This window comes from Larus michahellis, chromosome Z (genome assembly GCF_964199755.1).
Source record: "Larus michahellis chromosome Z, bLarMic1.1, whole genome shotgun sequence".
Taxonomy (NCBI): Eukaryota; Metazoa; Chordata; class Aves; order Charadriiformes; family Laridae; genus Larus; species Larus michahellis.
In genome coordinates, this window is record NC_133930.1 from 19,172,573 (window position 1) to 19,189,682 (window position 17,110).

Sequence of the window (17,110 nt, forward strand, 5' to 3'; positions counted from 1 at the left end):
GGAGAGATATGTGTAAACAGGTGTGAACACTGAGGAGTTGTTTTAAACCTTACATGCAGGCAGGAATTAAAAGGATCAAATCAGTAACTGGAAACATTGATTAGTAGTGACCAACTCCTTTAGGTCTTAATCAGGTCAGACATGAAGTGGGTCTCACAGATGAAGTGCTTGAGAACATGCTAATCACCAGTACCCAGGTAGTATAGAATGCCAAACTTAAAAGAAGAAACAGTTTCTCTTCCATTTGATTTGACCCAAACCCAAAGGCAAAACGGCCTGCTGAATCTCTCACAAGCAACCAGAACAAGATTCACCATCCCAAAGCAGTTTTATGGAAGATTTCTCCACTTAGCATTGAGAATGGAAAAAACAAGTAAGAGATTTCTTCTCTGCAAACACAGTATGCATTCTCTTTAATGTCTAGGTCACCAATACATCTACATATGAAACCACCACATAATATTTGACCTTGATATTAAAATTCTTCAGAAATCAAAAGCAAGCACTAAAAATAAGTAAGATATTTGTATAGCCCATAATAGCAGACTCCTGTATTACTGGCACCTCTCAGTGGAGACAGGACTGAACCGAAACCTCAGGTCTGCACTTCATACCAAAAAAAGAAAACAAGTAAACAAAAAGTTAAAGTTCTGTCTCAGATCTCAGAGGGTTACCAGGCATGTTCCTGGTTCTGCTAAAGACTTTGGTGCTTGACAGCTTGGTACTCTTCATGCTACAGAAAGAAAGAAAAGAAAAAAACACTCTTCACTCTGAAAGTGAGCACTAAACTCAGTTTGCCATGTGAATGAAATGAGAACCCCGAGGAACGGGATCTCAGCAACATACTGCTATCTTTGGGTAAACATTTGTTTGCAATATCTTTTTAAAATAATACTGTCAACTTCAGTGATTGACGATTTCACCCCATTTATCACTGACAACTAGAATTATTTTTTCAGCTGTGGATCATGTTAATTGTGGAAGCTAATAGGGAGGAATGTGAGGTAAATGGTCTCAATACCTTTAGTATATGTGATGACTTTACCAGACTTGCAGTACTGTATTTACTGTAACCAAAAGGTCAAGCTCTATATTTTAAAGGTAAACAGTGAACTTTTCTGCATCAGTCACACTCCTGCAAATCATGTACAAAAATATTTTTAGAAAAGGCAATTAGCTTTTTTTTTTTTTAAATTAATCTCAGTTTCAGTTACTTGAAGGAAGGCTTTCAACTTTAACTGACAGACGTGTAAACCAGAGAGGATTACACTATCTCATTGGCAAACAAAGCACTTTAGTAAAGATGGACTAAGGCTGTTATAATTTACATTATTGACAATGAGTGCTTATTTTTTCTCTGTAGCAAGGTAAATATTAAGGCAATAATGAGATTGTATTGTTCATTCCACTGTTAAATAAAAAAAAAAAAGCACTTTCCCAGATACTACAGTTTAATCAGTGTTAATTTTGAATGGTACAATCCCATTCAAATCTTGAATCTCTAGGTTTTACAAAGACACCACACACAGGAACACTATAATAAAATAATTCTGATGTACTTTTGCAAACAGACATTTGTTGTTATAAGCATTAAAAATACACCATTTTGATACTGGCAGAAATGGGGTCTTCGAAAGGTATACAATACTACTGTGATTTGGGTGTATATCACCTTCTCTGAGGATATGCTATTGAACATGGCAGCACATATAGCCTACTAGGAAATGTACATGAAGATTTTGTTTCAAAAAATAGCAAGATGTGTATTAGTGGAAAACAGGTATGTGCGTTCAAGTAAATGAGATAAAGTGACACAGGACAGAAAATCTTATTTTAGCATGTGTTAACAGAATGCAGAATGGATTAATTTCTATAGAAGAAATTTTTAGAGTGCCAACCTTAGCACACAGCAGGAATTGTTGCTTTAAAGGGACTGTGTCAAAGTTGACAGGCCCAAAATGTAACCTACCATAAAATTAAACTTTTTACAAAATGCCCTTTTGATCCTGAAAAATCTATCAACCTTCCAAATCCAAGACTGTCACATTGTTAAAATACCAAATACTTTGCAGTATGATTGGCCATTAAACTTGGTTTGATTTTGCAACACGCTCTCTCCTCCACAGAATCTTTGGGACTATGTGTTTAAACAGTACCAGATCTTTTGTTTGACTTCCATGATTTAGCATTTCAGTTAGCAGTAATTTATAACAAAGCTATGATATGAGGCTTCTATGCTCCAGTGGTAAATGTCTCATTAGAAAGAGGGCAGTTCTTCATACATGGAAGTTGCCAAGCCACAAAAGGATTTATTTTTATCTTGATTTACTTAATACATGCAAATACTTTCCAGTGCACACTGAAATGCAATAAATTATAGTTACACGGCACAGTAATAAAAATGAACAACAGCATTTCGCTATTTCAAGGTGACAGGTAAAAAAGAAGTGCTGTGATTGCTGATTTTATTTTTTGTCAGTTTTAGCTCACAATCTAATAGTGAGGATTGAGAAAATTAATTGTGAATGGCTTTCCTTACATTGCAAAAAAGCCTAATAGGTACATTTCGTGCCTCTTATTAGCATGTGGGCAGGTTCTCAAATATATGTATAGATTTTTAACGTGTGAGGAAATGTTTCTGTGCTTAGAAATTAACAGCTTTTCATTGCAAATATGGTCTTTACCAAAACCAGGCTATTTTCAGGCAATGAGTCCCTCTATTTTCATAATAGTATGGCTGGACATGGATTATGTCATACCTCCTCTTCACACCGTCAGCTCTTAATTTTCCATAATCATCCCAAACAAGTACAGGACCTTTTGCTAAACACTTTTGTTGGGTTTACTGTAAAGCTTACAACCAGATGATTAAAGTATCTCTCTTCTGTTCTCCCCACCTTATTGCCACAGATAGCTAGAGCTGCACAGACTACTGTTACCACCAATATCCGCATTTGAACACCTGCCTTTTCTAAGACAGTTTCAATGATTAAAAAATTAAGGCATATTTATGCCATCATAAATATAAGTGCTGAACATCCCTGATGCACAAACATACACTCCACAAAAAAGGCTGTCCTGAATACACTCCATCAAAACCCACCAGAATACCACATATTACATTTTCCTATGAAATCTGGTGAATGAACAAGCAATATATACAGCATACTTTGGCTTCTCTAAATACAGCTGTGATAAAAACTAAAATACATTATAAGCAGCTAGCAATAAGCATAAATGTCTCAGAACTAGTTATATCAGACATGATCTTCAGTCCAACCCACACAATGAAGTTAGTCAGTTCACCCATGAGGGCTGGGGATTGAGAAGGGTAATGATCTTTTTCAGTCTCCACCTAACACAATTCAGCAACCCTGCTTGATTTCAGGGTCCTTTTTAACTGCAGATACTGAAAAAGGTATGGTTTTTGTTTTCATGTAGGATGTGGGACTCTCTCTCATCCTGGTGTCAACCTAGGCCCTGGATGACTAACCCTACAGCTGACACAAACAGATGTTTTTATTTGTTTGAACTATTAGGTCAAAGGGCTAATGAGCTAATGAAAATTCTTTCAAGAGCTATCAAATGAGGCATGATTAGCAGATTTTCAGTTCCCATTTATGTGAAACAAAAGAATTTAAAAAATATTCTAAGTTTACAAATCTTTCATTTCCATCCTAGTCTTGGTAAGAGGCAGATTTAAAAATAATAAAATGAAAAAAACATACCTCAGTAGCTGAATCAGCAACTCCAGTCTGGCTCAGCAGTGCTGTACTTCCATCAGCTGTTACACCTTATATTTTGAGAGTCTCTTATAAGCAGTGTTTGATAGGATAACATCGAGTAGCCAGTGCAAACTTTTATTTTTCCTATAGTATTTTCCCTTGCTCAACTTCTGTGGCCTTTTTTTGGCTATATGTTTTTTGCCATGTCCCTTTATTTAAAAACAATTTCTATTCATATAAAAGTGCCCCTCAGTTTAACATTGCAGAATAATTGTATAAAGATTACTTCAATCTCTGTTCCACCAATAAACCCGCAATATCTTTCAGATATATTTCCTGAGTAACAACATCTTGCTGTGGAAATAAAGCAGCCAATTTTTGGAAGATTCTATTTTTTATATATATGTGTGTGTAAAGGTGTAACTATGTATAATTTAGCAATGATTATACACTAATAATTGTTTTCCTCTAGGAGTAAATAATTTATCTTGAAGATTCCAAATCAAGGTAACACACCATTCTCCCAACCTGGCTACTACTCAAGAAATCCAAACTTGGCAACTCAACTCTACACAGTGTTTATTTTCTTTTTCTTTTTTTTTTTTTCATAGTGGAAATCATGTATAAATCACAAACAGTACAAGTTGCTCATGTCAGCAGTTGTCCACTTGAAGGGGTCAACTTCTGTGTATAGACACTGTATTTTTAGTATAAAGTCAAGATAATATGGCAGTTAACTAATACTTTCAACTACAGTAAAGATACAAACTTTTGTAATATAAATTAATTGCCATTACAAAAAGGCAACTGTATTAACTAATACGGTACAAAAATCTGCAACTTCTATAAATATAATGAAATGCAAGAAGTTAAATGAAATAATACATCACAGATTTTCGTACAGCGCATTTGAAGAGGCAAGCTAAGATACACATGGAGCATCATACAGCAAGGAAGAATATCAAAACCCACTAAGATTTCACTTTTTTTCCATACAAATGCTAGAAATACAAGTACAGGACACAACATGGAAGCAGTAGGATTACCAGCTCAGAGCAGGCAGACAAAGAGGTCTTACTGACAAGTTGTAAAGCATTAGGCAGCAGACAGAAGCTTGTCAAAACCAGCTGTTGTTGGGTACTGATTGATAATGTTTTCATTCTGACGGCTGAGACACTGCAGACAGCCACAGGTCTGAGAAGAAGCCCGATGTGGGCACATACACATACACACACATACACACACAAAGTAATTTAACAGATGGCTAAAGAACATTAAAGCACAATATCTTTTTTAAAAAGACCATGTTCACTCCTTGATGAACTTGCATGGAAAGTAGACCCTAGTGCCCAAGTTTATTTCACCTAAATGATGAACATATATGAAAAGATTAAAAAAAAAAAAAAAAAGAAAAGAAAAAGAAAGAAACAATTGAGATTGGTCATTTGCATAAAACTTGCATGGTGCTTACATATTCTACCATAGCCAGAGTATTCAACAACACTTTAGACAAGGAAGTGTGGTGTGAGCTGATATGAACGTTTTTAATTCCTCCATAAAAAAGTGAAGGTGTTTATAGACATTAAAAAGGTATACATCCATTAAGTCCATCCACAACACAAAACCACAGAAGCACTACATTCAAAGTAAAGTTAAGCGTTGGTCTTAGCCTTAAGCAGTTATGAGGTATTCTTTCAACCTGTGGTGAGGAATGATCACTGTATTAGTAAGAAAAAGCATATTCAAAATCATTCTGAAAAAAAATGAATCACTGCTCCTGTGCAGTTGGCATTTTCCTAAAGAAAAAGCATTAAGCATCAAAAGGTCCCAGTCTAAGTGGCCACTGGCATATGCTAAAGCCATATTCTCATCTACTGCTCGGGTCTTTTGCATGTTAGTCATGTAGCACCTTCCAACAGTGCATAGCTGGGAAATCACAACCAAAATGTAACTCGGAAACTCCAGATTTTTTGGACCAGGTACAAATACGATGATACAAACATTGTTTTAAGAATGCAATACAGTTGGCCTTATTTTCATTTGCTGTACCTTTTGGTCCATAATTTTAATATGGGAAAGAAGGGGAAAAACAGTAAAAAAAATTTATCTCTTATCTTCTAACTAATGCTCAATAAAAAAGCAGTAAAAGCTCTGAGTCCCTCTTTTTGCCTCCCAAAACTGCCTGCCTTCTCTGGGAAGTAATTCACTCACTCCTCCGCACCACTTCGTCTTTGTCACTGTCCCTGAACAGGACAGAAATCCGAGGACCTCGTGCATGTCTGGGGACTCTGTAGCCTCCAAGCTCATGTCAGCTAAGAGAGAGTTTGGAACTGTAAATTAGATCCAGTTCCTCTTTAAATCCAGGGAAAGGAGCCTCCTTAGCCCACACGAGAGAAACTGATGGGCAGCTGGGCCCCATCTAAACTGTGCAGAGAGAACCGAACCAACATAAGGCTCCTCTCTGTGTTTTAAAATGAACAATTCCAGTTCTTGGGTATTTCCAAGAGTATTAGGAGTGAGGCAATTGACCCGGCAGGAAAGAGAAGAAAAACAAAGCAAGTAGAGATGCTCTTCAGGCTTTCTGCCTATTCTATCACAAAATTAAACACGGAGCTTACCAGTTTTCCCAGCTACTTTCTGATAATAGGAAGCAAGTTAAAACAGTGATCATCAGGCCATGCATTTGGGCAGAAATAATTCTGAGGGAGCAACGCAAGAAATTCACGGAAATTGAAAAGTAAACAAAAAACCTATTAAAAACATTTTGTTTAACAGAGTATAATTGCAAGTAATAGAGAAATGGGTTTTATAAGCCTTTAAAAGCTGATCCTTGCTATTTCCTTATTCCCAAATAAACTAGCGAGAAACTACAATAAACTTCAAACTTAAAAAATAAACGCCGAGAGTGGAAAGATATGTTGCTTAAAGCCCTGAAAAAAGGAGTTATGAGTTTCAAAACACAAGCAGAATGGATGAGGAACCACTGACACACCAGTACAGTTTGTGTTTGCAGACACTCATGCAGGAGGGCAGCTGAATGCACAAGGCACAACATTCAAGGTGTGCCCCAGTCCAGTGACTGATCTGCACATGTCCTGCTGTGGCTGACTTAACGGTGAACCAGTGACCTGGCATGGTTCTTCAATGGGCAAAATCACTTTATAAGGTTTTAAAAAAAATTAAGAAAAGACAGCCAAAAAACTGCAAGCCTACAATGGGGAAAACTTGGGAAAAGGAAATATTCACTGTCTTACTGGAACTAAATGAGATTTTTTCAAATGTTTTTTCCAATGAATACTTATTCATTGGAATAAGTAGAAGAAGAAATGCCTTTTAAGCAACGTTTAGCCCAGAGAAAGTTTGAAAGAACACGTTATATCCCCTTAAAAGAGAAGCTTATAGTACAAACACTGGAAGGCCCTTAATTATGGTATAGATGCCTTGGCAATTTTACGATAAGAGTAGTACTCCATGAGTGAATGATAAAGGAAGAAATCCTTATTTAAAACCAGTCACACGTCTAACTACTAATAAAGCCTCCACAGCTGAATTAACAGACATTTGCTTTGCTTCTCTTATGGAAAACTACTTTAAATGAAAATTATTACTTTATCCAACTTTTGTATACTTTCTAAAAATACTGTTACTTAGACCACCTGTTCATGTCACTTATTTTTCCCAAATACTGTTATCTGCACACACCTGCTTGCTAATTTACCTTTCAGGAAACTTCCAGCAAAATAACAGTTCTGCCTTTGACAAGAGTACGCTGTCACTTTAAAAGAGGAATCAACTAACCTGTCAACTGTGTTTTTACTCAGCAAAACTCCAGGACTAACCTTTGCATTAACATGAAACTGCTTGCCTTTAAAGTATCCTATTAAGGTACTCAGTGGCTGTGTTTTCCATACTGTGGGGTCAGTAAACAAGCTAATGCAAATTAGTCTCACAAATCCTTAAGACACTAGTTATTTTTAAAAACCAAAGTAGCAGGTAGAATTCCTCCTTTACAGACTATGTTATTTTTGTGCGTGTAAAATTTCCTATCAAGGATGACTGCAATGCAAGAAAGCAACATGCAGTGTGCAGAAATAGTGGTAAACAAAGAGGAGCTCCCTATTTCAGTAGTGTAGACAACTTTACTGCAAATAGTTGTGTACCTGATTCACAGAATAGTTATTTTAACAAAAGGACATTCTGCACTAACTGTGTATGAGCAACACATCACAGCACAGTCCTGATAGCACATCATAATTAAGCTGTGAGCAGAATGTGCAGGTACAGTGATGCCTGGAGAACCACTCTTCTCTCTTGTGTTTCACATTCTTGAAGGTTCGAAGTCTCTCTCTTCTAGCAAGTTTATTAGAAGGGAGAAGCTGTCTTTTACTGCCTCCATATCATCCAAGGAGCAGGGTTTAAGAATCCAGCGCTTTCCACGTGCAAGCGGCTCAAGTTCAAAATATTTTTTTATCTATTAAGAAAAACAAAAGAGAGCAAGATATTAAAATACCATAATGACAGCTCTGTCTCTCATCTAAAACCCAAACCAAACCAGCAAAAAATCCCACATAAAAAGACCAGGATACTCATTTTTAGAATCTTACGCACAGCTGTTCTTATAACACAGGTTATATGATGTGACCTGAAAGTGTTTTCTTTAGGGGTGAGTGACCCGCTTGGAAGCTACCATTCTACTCATACATTTAACAGCATGGGAGGTCTGGGGAAGAATTATATGGACTTCAGGCAAAGAGCAAAGCACATGAAACAAGTGTTCAAAAACAAAGCCAAAACACCAAAAGTAACTAGGAAATTTTAGGTTATGTTTGTATTTTAATGTTAAAGCTGTATGTTTCATCATACTCTTATTGGTAAACACCTAAGAGCAGAACTTGTCACCAGACTACTCTATACAAATGAACTATCAAAAATGTACAAATCCTAAACATTCCAGTCAAAGATGAGCTATAGCAGAGGGTTTCTTAATGACCTTGAAAACACTGGCAGAATAAAAATCATTCCAAAATCAGTCAGTTTTTCTAAAATTAAACACAGAAGGACTAGCATACTAATGTGATTAGGAGAGTAATAAGCATTATACCTGAGACGTTATGGTTTTCTACAATCATCTTAGTTCAAAACCCATCATGTTCCAGCAGACTTCAATAGCTTACTAATACCTAATAATGCCTATAAAGGAGGAAACCTTTTAATTAAACTAATTCCATTTTTACTTCTGCAGCAACCATGCAGCAAGGACGTGTAAGAATATGATGTAACATGCAATTGCAAGTTTTAAGGTGATTATAAGCCTTCACAGTAGAGGCCCTAGACAGGCAACTGCAGCCACACTGTGTAAGGCTCCACGTGCAGGGCGAATAAAAAAAGAAAGAAAGGAAAAAAAAAAAAAGGCTTCCAAAGCCCAAACAAGCTGCAACACCTCTATGCAGCTCTTATACTGTCTATACAACAGTTTTGTTTATCTGGTAATGTATGACAATAGAAGAAACCTACTGTAGTTGTATCAAGTTACATAAACCAGAATTCAACCATTACAATGCAGCAGGAAGGTCTTCTTATTTTTCAAAAAGGAATTTTAACCAGAGTGTTTAGTAACAAATATCAGAAAAAAAAATGTTGGTTTTGAGATGGGAACTTCTGCTTCCCCAGCTAAGATAAAGGTGAAACCTTTTAAAATCTACTTCCAAAAAAGCAAAACTGTATCAGTAACAACCTGCAAACATTTGAAAATGAAGCATGGTACTCGACATTCCCTTCCCCTCAAACAAATTTCAGAAAACATAAAAGTTCAAATAAACGGGTTCAACAACCAGTATTTTAATATCAGCATACCTACTTTTTAGCATTGCTATCTCAGTGCCATATCACAATCTGATATGTTAGCATGTTTATATGTGATCAGAACCAAAATACTGATCTCTGTAAGGGATATATTGCAATGTCTCCAGTAGAGTGACACCAAATTGATGTATTGAATTAATGGCACCGATCATAGTACTGGAAAAATAGAGTAAGAAAGCTCTCTTGGCTGTTTCAGCAACAGCCTCCTTGACTGCTAAATAAGGGGAGGAAGTAAAAGCCGCACAGAAGCATAACTAAGCAAGGTGTCAGTGCAGCTAGCTGATAGAGTGGCCTGCTGGTGTTAAGCTGACAAATATGGCTGAGTAATTTGAGATGTTTCAGACCAACAACCCAGAGGATGTCCACCACACCCCCTCTACTGGAAGACTACTGCCAACAGTCCCTTGAGCTCACTGAAGACTGTCCATGCTCTTATTTACATGCCTTCTCGAATTAAGGCTATACCATGTGAAGACATGATTAAGAAAAGGTCATTACATTGTAAGAACAGTACTTGGGTTTAAAAGCATTAAATATCTAGCAATATCATACATAAGCAAATGATGGCAGTAAGCAGACTATCACTGAGTCTTCTGGATTTGTGGGCAAATACAATATTGCTTACCAAGGTAGCCTCTAGCCAAGAAAAACACAATGACTTTACGCTATATTTCAATGATGGCTGAAGCCAAGACAATTTCTGTTTCAGCAGTAAACCAGCATCAATTGATTTAGTGAAACAAATTTTGCAGATAAATTATTTATTTGGATGCCCAATGTTGTTTAAAATCTATTTTTTCCCATTTCTAGGTGTGTAATAAAAATGTGAGAAAATTAGCAATGTACTGTCATCATTTGTCATGCCCAAGGAACAGTTCAGAGTATCTGCATTAATAGGCCCTACATGAATGCAGAAATTAAAGTGACTATTAAGCAGTGGCTTTTGAAATGGTAAGTTTTGATAATGGCATGAAAGTACAACTGCCTATATTCACATGAGTAACAGCTATTTCATTCATACCTACAGAGAAAAAAGATTGGTTAGATGGCATGTCTCTAATCCAAATGTAGTAAAATAACACTAATTGATTTACAAATAATAAGTAACTAAACCAGAAGTAGCACAGAAGTGATTTTCCACAACCCAAGGGACCCTCTGTGGTATGCTATTATATTTCCTCCTTTAAACTTCACACCACAGTGGAGTTTGCTAAAGCCTAAGCCTTGCAAGCCGGCTCTATGACTTTGAAACTTCCAGAAAGAACTTTGCAGACATAAATATTTTCCGATTTACTAGAACTTCTCCCCCCTTTAACAATCAGATGCCCAACACTGTTTATACAGTTGAGTTTTCCACTGGAATGCTCTTGGCTCTCCATCCGCTTTTGTTTCCCTAGTTGCTTTCTGCCCCGATGACCATTATTCGCACTCATTGCCTACCAGATTTCCTATGAGGATGCACACTAATCACCAAAGATATCCAAAGAAAGATGAAATTCTCTGAATACTCACTCACCTAGGTAGTTCTTGCATAATCAGGTAATCAGCAGTAAGTATTTTACATCTCCCTTCAATCACGCTAGCACAAAAGGGGTGCGTTCCTAAGAGAAGCTCTTTTGTCTTCCCCTCTTGCATAAAAGGTGAAAAGCTTTCTGCCTGTTCATGGATGCCAAAGCAAAATATGAAGACTCAAATATGCTTCAGATGTCTGACACATTAGACAAGAATTTACATACTGACTTTGCATTTTTAAGTGTTTACTTTGGGATTGCTAAATTTTTAGGATATAAACTTTGAAGAAATTACAATCAATTAAATCCACATAATTTTAAGACTTCTTTACTACTATTTTACAGGATCTCACTGTATGTCTTGACTCCACATGGGGGCCTTGTTTTATAGAGAAGCTGACATTGTATTTATGCCACATTCTGAAGTCAATAAAATCTAACAATACACATTTGCAATTATTCCCACTCTTCCCACACTCCACCTTCTAAGTCCTATTCTACTGGCACAATACACTAAGCATATGGTTATCAAATGTTGCTTAACCTACGTGCTAGAAAAGTCAAGACACAATAAAAGGATTGGTGCCCAGAACCTCAGCTGGTGTAAATTAGCATAGCAGTTTGGAAATGATGTTACTAAATTGATATACGTAAGCTGAGTAACCAGGCCCTGCTGAAAGCTTTTGTATGTTCTATTACTGAATCTCATCTAGCCAGTTCTCAACACACATGAACATAAGATGTATAGGAAAACTTAAGATACTGTAATACAGGAACACAGAGTCATTTCTATTTATTAGTCAACGTGAAAAAAAAAGCTGTTTAAAAGTATTATTTTTCTTTCAAATTCAAAACTTTTATACCAAATTTCCCCAACACAAAAAGGCTTCCAACCCACTCTCATTAATCGGTTGTACACAAATACAAAATTTGGGTAGTTACTGACATTACCAGGCTGTAAAATTTTTTTTTTCTCCATTGCTGTTTTACTGAACAACTGTATTGGGGAAAAGAAATTTGTAACAACATATCACATGTATATTATATCTAATGAAAGGCTGCATGGTCATGTCAGTGTCCCCACTAGTCTAAATTGTTCAAAGACTTTTACAAGATTGAAGTACTACTGCAAGAAGGTGACTGGTGGAGGTATGAATTAAGCTAAAATTGCCTAATTTTCCTGAATCTGCATATTAATGGCAAGAAATGGTTCGTTCATCTATCCATCTATCCCAAATCTGCACGGAGAAAAAATACAAATAATACTGGGGGACTGGGGTTCCCCGTATTCATACTGAGAAAGTTTTGTTGAGCTGTGATGCTGAGATTACCTCTTCAGACAACATAAAAACCTGCCTTTTGGAGCAACTGTTTAGAAGATGCAGGAGAGAGAGGCAATTTTGATTGCCGAGTCCATGAACAACAGCTGAGCTGCCTGTAACAGTGACCAAAGCATGCACAAATTCAGCATCTTTAAAGAAGAGAAAAAGCCAAAAGTCCATCACATAGCATTAAGTTTTAAAAAGGGAAACTGCACGAAATGAGTAACTTAAAGAAAGTTAACCGTGCAGCTAAAAAGGTAAAATGCTTGCAGGTGGCATAGAAAAAAATACCATAATTAGAGGCTCAGCATATACTTAAACTGCTACATAAGACCTTAAAAGAAACAAAAAAAGCTTTCAACAGTTGCAATAAGGAAAAGGATGGCATTAGAGGTAAAAGAAGTCATGTCTAAAAAAGGAAAACAGAAAACAAAAGAAAGGAAATTCTGGCAAATTAAAGAGAAACCACCAATGTTGACCTACTAACCATAGAGTGGAACCCATTGCTCAAATCACCACTGATGCTAAAAAGTAAATTGAAATCCACTCTAGTTTATGTTAGTGTGCTGGACTGCAAATTGCACAGCCTCTTGAGCTGCTACCGGTGCTTTTCTGCTGGTCCTGTTCTGAATATACTGATTTATAAGAGTGGGTGGAGCGGTTCGGTAGCCACTTCATCTTAAATCAACTAGCTCAATCCACTGTTGTACAGGAGTTAACACTTTCATGCTTTTACCTAAAAATCTGCTAGAAAACTCTGTACCTGACACCTCACTTGGCTAAAAAGGACCTCTTCTCTGACCAGAACAGCTGCTCTAACGTGCAAAACTGTCAGCAGAAGTTTCATGTTTATTCTTCCTACAGAGACACTTCATATCCTACACACACATCCGTGCGCCTGCTTGTATGATTCTTCATAACAGTGATCTCATCCATGTCTAGAGGGATCCGTGTAATGCACCTATGTCTCATAAGCACTCCTCCTAAAACACCTATACCTCATATTTATTGAGTCCATATGGAATACCTCTTCGGCAACAGGGAAGGGAATGAAAGGGCCTCAGCTGATGGGAAGGGACGGTGAGCTGTGGTCTGGAGCAACCTATGCACAGGCCTGCTCCCAGGAATGCCACCTGGGGTTAAACAACACTATCAGCCATAGAAATGCTCAGAAATTCTAGTTCTTTGAGGCTAACTATTTCACTGCCAGTTGATTTTTATGTGCCACTGAATTCAAAGTCTGTATGTACAATGTTAAAAATCTGCAATGGATCAAGTAAGTATATATTATGATAAACAGAATTATGTAACTAAGCTGCTTTTTTTTGTTTTTTAAAATATGACCTGCTGAAGTAAAACCAAAAGAAAACCCAAGACTGTTTTCTTTAGCATTTCTGTTTGATGGAAGCATAATCAATTTCTCTAGGCAAGCAAAACCATCAGAAGCCTTTTAGCACAACTCCTCGCAGGTAGTGGTGAATGCTTTACAAATTAGTATTTCTAGTTTGTACAGCTTTCTGATCTGTTTTTTTTTTTTTTTAATTATTATCATTTTCTTAAATTTTGCTTTTCACAAAAGATTACCTGAAACACTTCCAGCTGCGCTTTGTACTTACCTTTGTAATAGACCTGGCCAGTAGTTTTGGCATATAAGTCTTTACAAAAAGGAATACAGTCACTTATTCACATATTCCACAAAATCATTTACACAGTGCTTTGTGAAACGGATGCACTTTTCCATTCTTCTTGCCTCCACTGGCCACAAGACACTACACTCTTCAGATTGCAAGTGACTGCTGAAAGAAATGTATTTCAAAGAAGATACCTAATGGTTCTGAATGAAGAAATAGGATGCCTGGCAGATCAGCACACACACACTGTTCCAAACAGAGAGCACGCAGTATTGGCAAATGCAAGTGTGAGACAAGAAAAGGGGAGTGAGCTGGAGAGCTGGAAGATGAATACAGAAGGGCGTTTACTGAAAAATAAAAAATATTTGCATCATCTATCAGGATAGAGAGAGCAGAAGGTTTTTAAAATGGATAAGTATTTTTTTTATACAGATACATACTGTAACGTATGTTACCTCGGTCTGGGACAAAAAAGATGATGAGAGTGAGGACAGAAAACTGGTGTGGGTGCAAAGGTACTACTGAGATTTGCATATATCTGGATGGAAGACAGGCTTTGAGGAGCTACTAGCATCTCTCATGCAAGTCTTTACCACACAGCCACGTACTATGGCGTATTAGGTTTCTTGGGTTACATTCTGTTCATTTGTAAAAAAGAAATAGTCAGAATCAGGTAGCTGCCAAAAACATACCCCTATTCTTTGCCTTCCATGTTTCATTCACCCAGCATATTCTGTTTATACAAGCATGTGCTTTTCCTACAATTGGAAGACACAGAGATAACATGAGAACAGCAGCAGCATGTCTATACAGAAAACCAGACTTCCAGATGAGGATTCATACAACCAGTGCTGGGCTGGCAAACAAGACAAAAGCTCATGATATCCAACCCCAGAGTGAGCAAACAGCATCCCTTCTTGAGTGACAAGTGGAACAACGAGAACAGAGAAGGAGACACTGTACAGAAATGCATGCGATGAAAGCACAGTAAAATATTTTCCTTTAATATCTACAGCTTTAATTCTATAACTTATTCCAAAGAATCAATCATAAATGGAAACCAGACATCAGATTTAATACAAGACTACAACTAATCCTTTAAATTTCTGCTCCTCTTGCTTCCTCTCTTACCTGCTGTGTTTTCTGAAGTACTTCGGGTTGCAACAGATACTGTCTGACAGCTACATAATTACAGTTAAAGTGTTAGGATATAAAATCCTAAAGAGTAATGCTGGAAATTAGCCCTGGTTGAAGTCAGCTATTTGGAGGACATCTAAAAATCATATTTTCTTACCCCACATACTACATAGACACAAAAATGCCTATTTACTGCATATAAGGAAATTTTTCTGGTCCTGGTATTCCTGGTATATCCAAATATATTTTAAGCTGTACCAAAAATAACTGATTGAATTTAAGATCAATTTAAATTTAGGATAATTTCTTTAAATTAATATCATTGCCTTAATGTGTTAAAAAAAAATAAAATGGATCATATCCAAAGATAATTTTACAAGAAACCTATTATTTTACTATAACACCACACATCTTTCTCCCTCTCTCTTTGGTTTTTTGTTACATCTTCAGTTAAATAACTTAAGGAATATGAATCACTAGTAGAAACTCAACAGTCAAGACCTTTAAGCAGACATCATTCAGAGCCTTGCAGAATTTTCATAGCTTTTTTTTTTTAAATAGACTGAAGATATTCATGGTTTACTTCAGAATATAATACCAACAACAGAATATGCTGATTTCAGCAGCAAAATATGGTATCTTTAACTACAGATTGGGGTTTCAACTAGTACAAAACCTGAGACACAGGTACAAATGTGCTGAGTTTTTGCCCACCCCCAAAACCAAGTTTACCTGTGATGCTGAATGACAAAATAGTTTAGAATAATGAGCAGTCCAAAGATCAATCCTTATTATGACATCCCTTCTGCAAATGGCATGTTTTCTGTTCAGATAACAGTTAAACAGTATTTTCAGGAGAGGTGCATATGTGATGATTCATCTGCATTTGCCTGAACATGTATATAAATCTAGCACTTGAAAAAATAACATCTGTATACCATGCCCATGTTTGCAAAGCACCAAAACACTGTATGGACATGTATTCTCATACCAACAGCAAAGAACAGGATTTCTAAGGGCTTTGTGGTTGGTTCCTCACCAACCCCATTTACAGTGCTGAAACCGTTCCAAGCCAACAGCCAGCAGGAACACAAAAGAAAAGCCATTTATTCAGCAGTAGCTGCGGTTCTACGAGATGTGTGCTGTCATGCACAGAGGATCAGACAGCAGTCACACCTATTCCACTTGTTCCATACCAGCTATAGAGCAGAGTGTATAAATGTAGGATGGCCTCAACCTCCCTTCAGGTCCTTTGCTAGTGGGTGTATTGTTAGTTATCTGAAGTCCACACAGAGGCAACGGAAGCCCAGAGCTAACTGCAAGTCACCATTTCTGGTTTGGAAGCAGAAGCTGCGAAATAAATCCGTTTTGGAAAAAGTTAACATACAATATTTCTGAAGCAAAAAGTGCTTCCAGAGAGCCTGCCACTGTGAGCTCTGTCACCATCCAGTTCCTCGAGTGCCAGGGACTTCTGTGGGAGCTGTTTCGGAGGATTTTCTCCTTGCCCTATGGTTAGAGGAGGCAAATCCGTGCATTGGATTTTCTAGGTCCAGGCCTCTGGAAGCGCAAATGCTTCCAAACTCACAGCAAGCCACCTCTTTAGACTAGTATTCCAGGCAGCTCCACACTTATCTCCATTCTTGATATTTAGTAACTCTCCACCTAGAAATATGGCAGAACCCCTTCATGCTCTGTGACTTGGACCTTGCTTGAGTAAGGCGCCCCACCGCTTACAGACTCCTTCATAAAGCACAAGGTACCAAGAAAACTACACAGCTCAAATCAGACACAGTCCTGTACACAGGAGTATAGAGAATACCCATGTGCAAAACTGATTTGCCACTACCTCTAAAATGATAGCAAATGCATGAACAATCATAGATATGGAAAAAAGGGAGCACACTGACAGAAGATGTTTTAAG

General features: G+C 37.1%; 1 protein-coding gene across 4 annotated transcripts in view; it reads right to left on the reverse strand.

Annotated features, from left to right (window-relative positions):
• Nucleotides 1–200: 200 nt before the first annotated feature.
• Nucleotides 201–17,110, reverse strand: part of ARL15 (ARF like GTPase 15) — a 231,022-nt gene continuing 214,112 nt past the window's right edge. For 2 of the 4 annotated variants that reach the window (XM_074570155.1, XM_074570156.1), the window contains one exon: nt 202–8,196. In XM_074570155.1, coding sequence (XP_074426256.1) covers nt 8,044–8,196 — 153 coding nt within the window. In that variant the 3' untranslated portion in view covers nt 202–8,043. Of the gene's footprint in view, nt 8,197–17,110 lie in introns of all 4 variants that reach the window. The other 2 variants (XM_074570158.1, XM_074570157.1) reach the window with 2 other exon arrangements.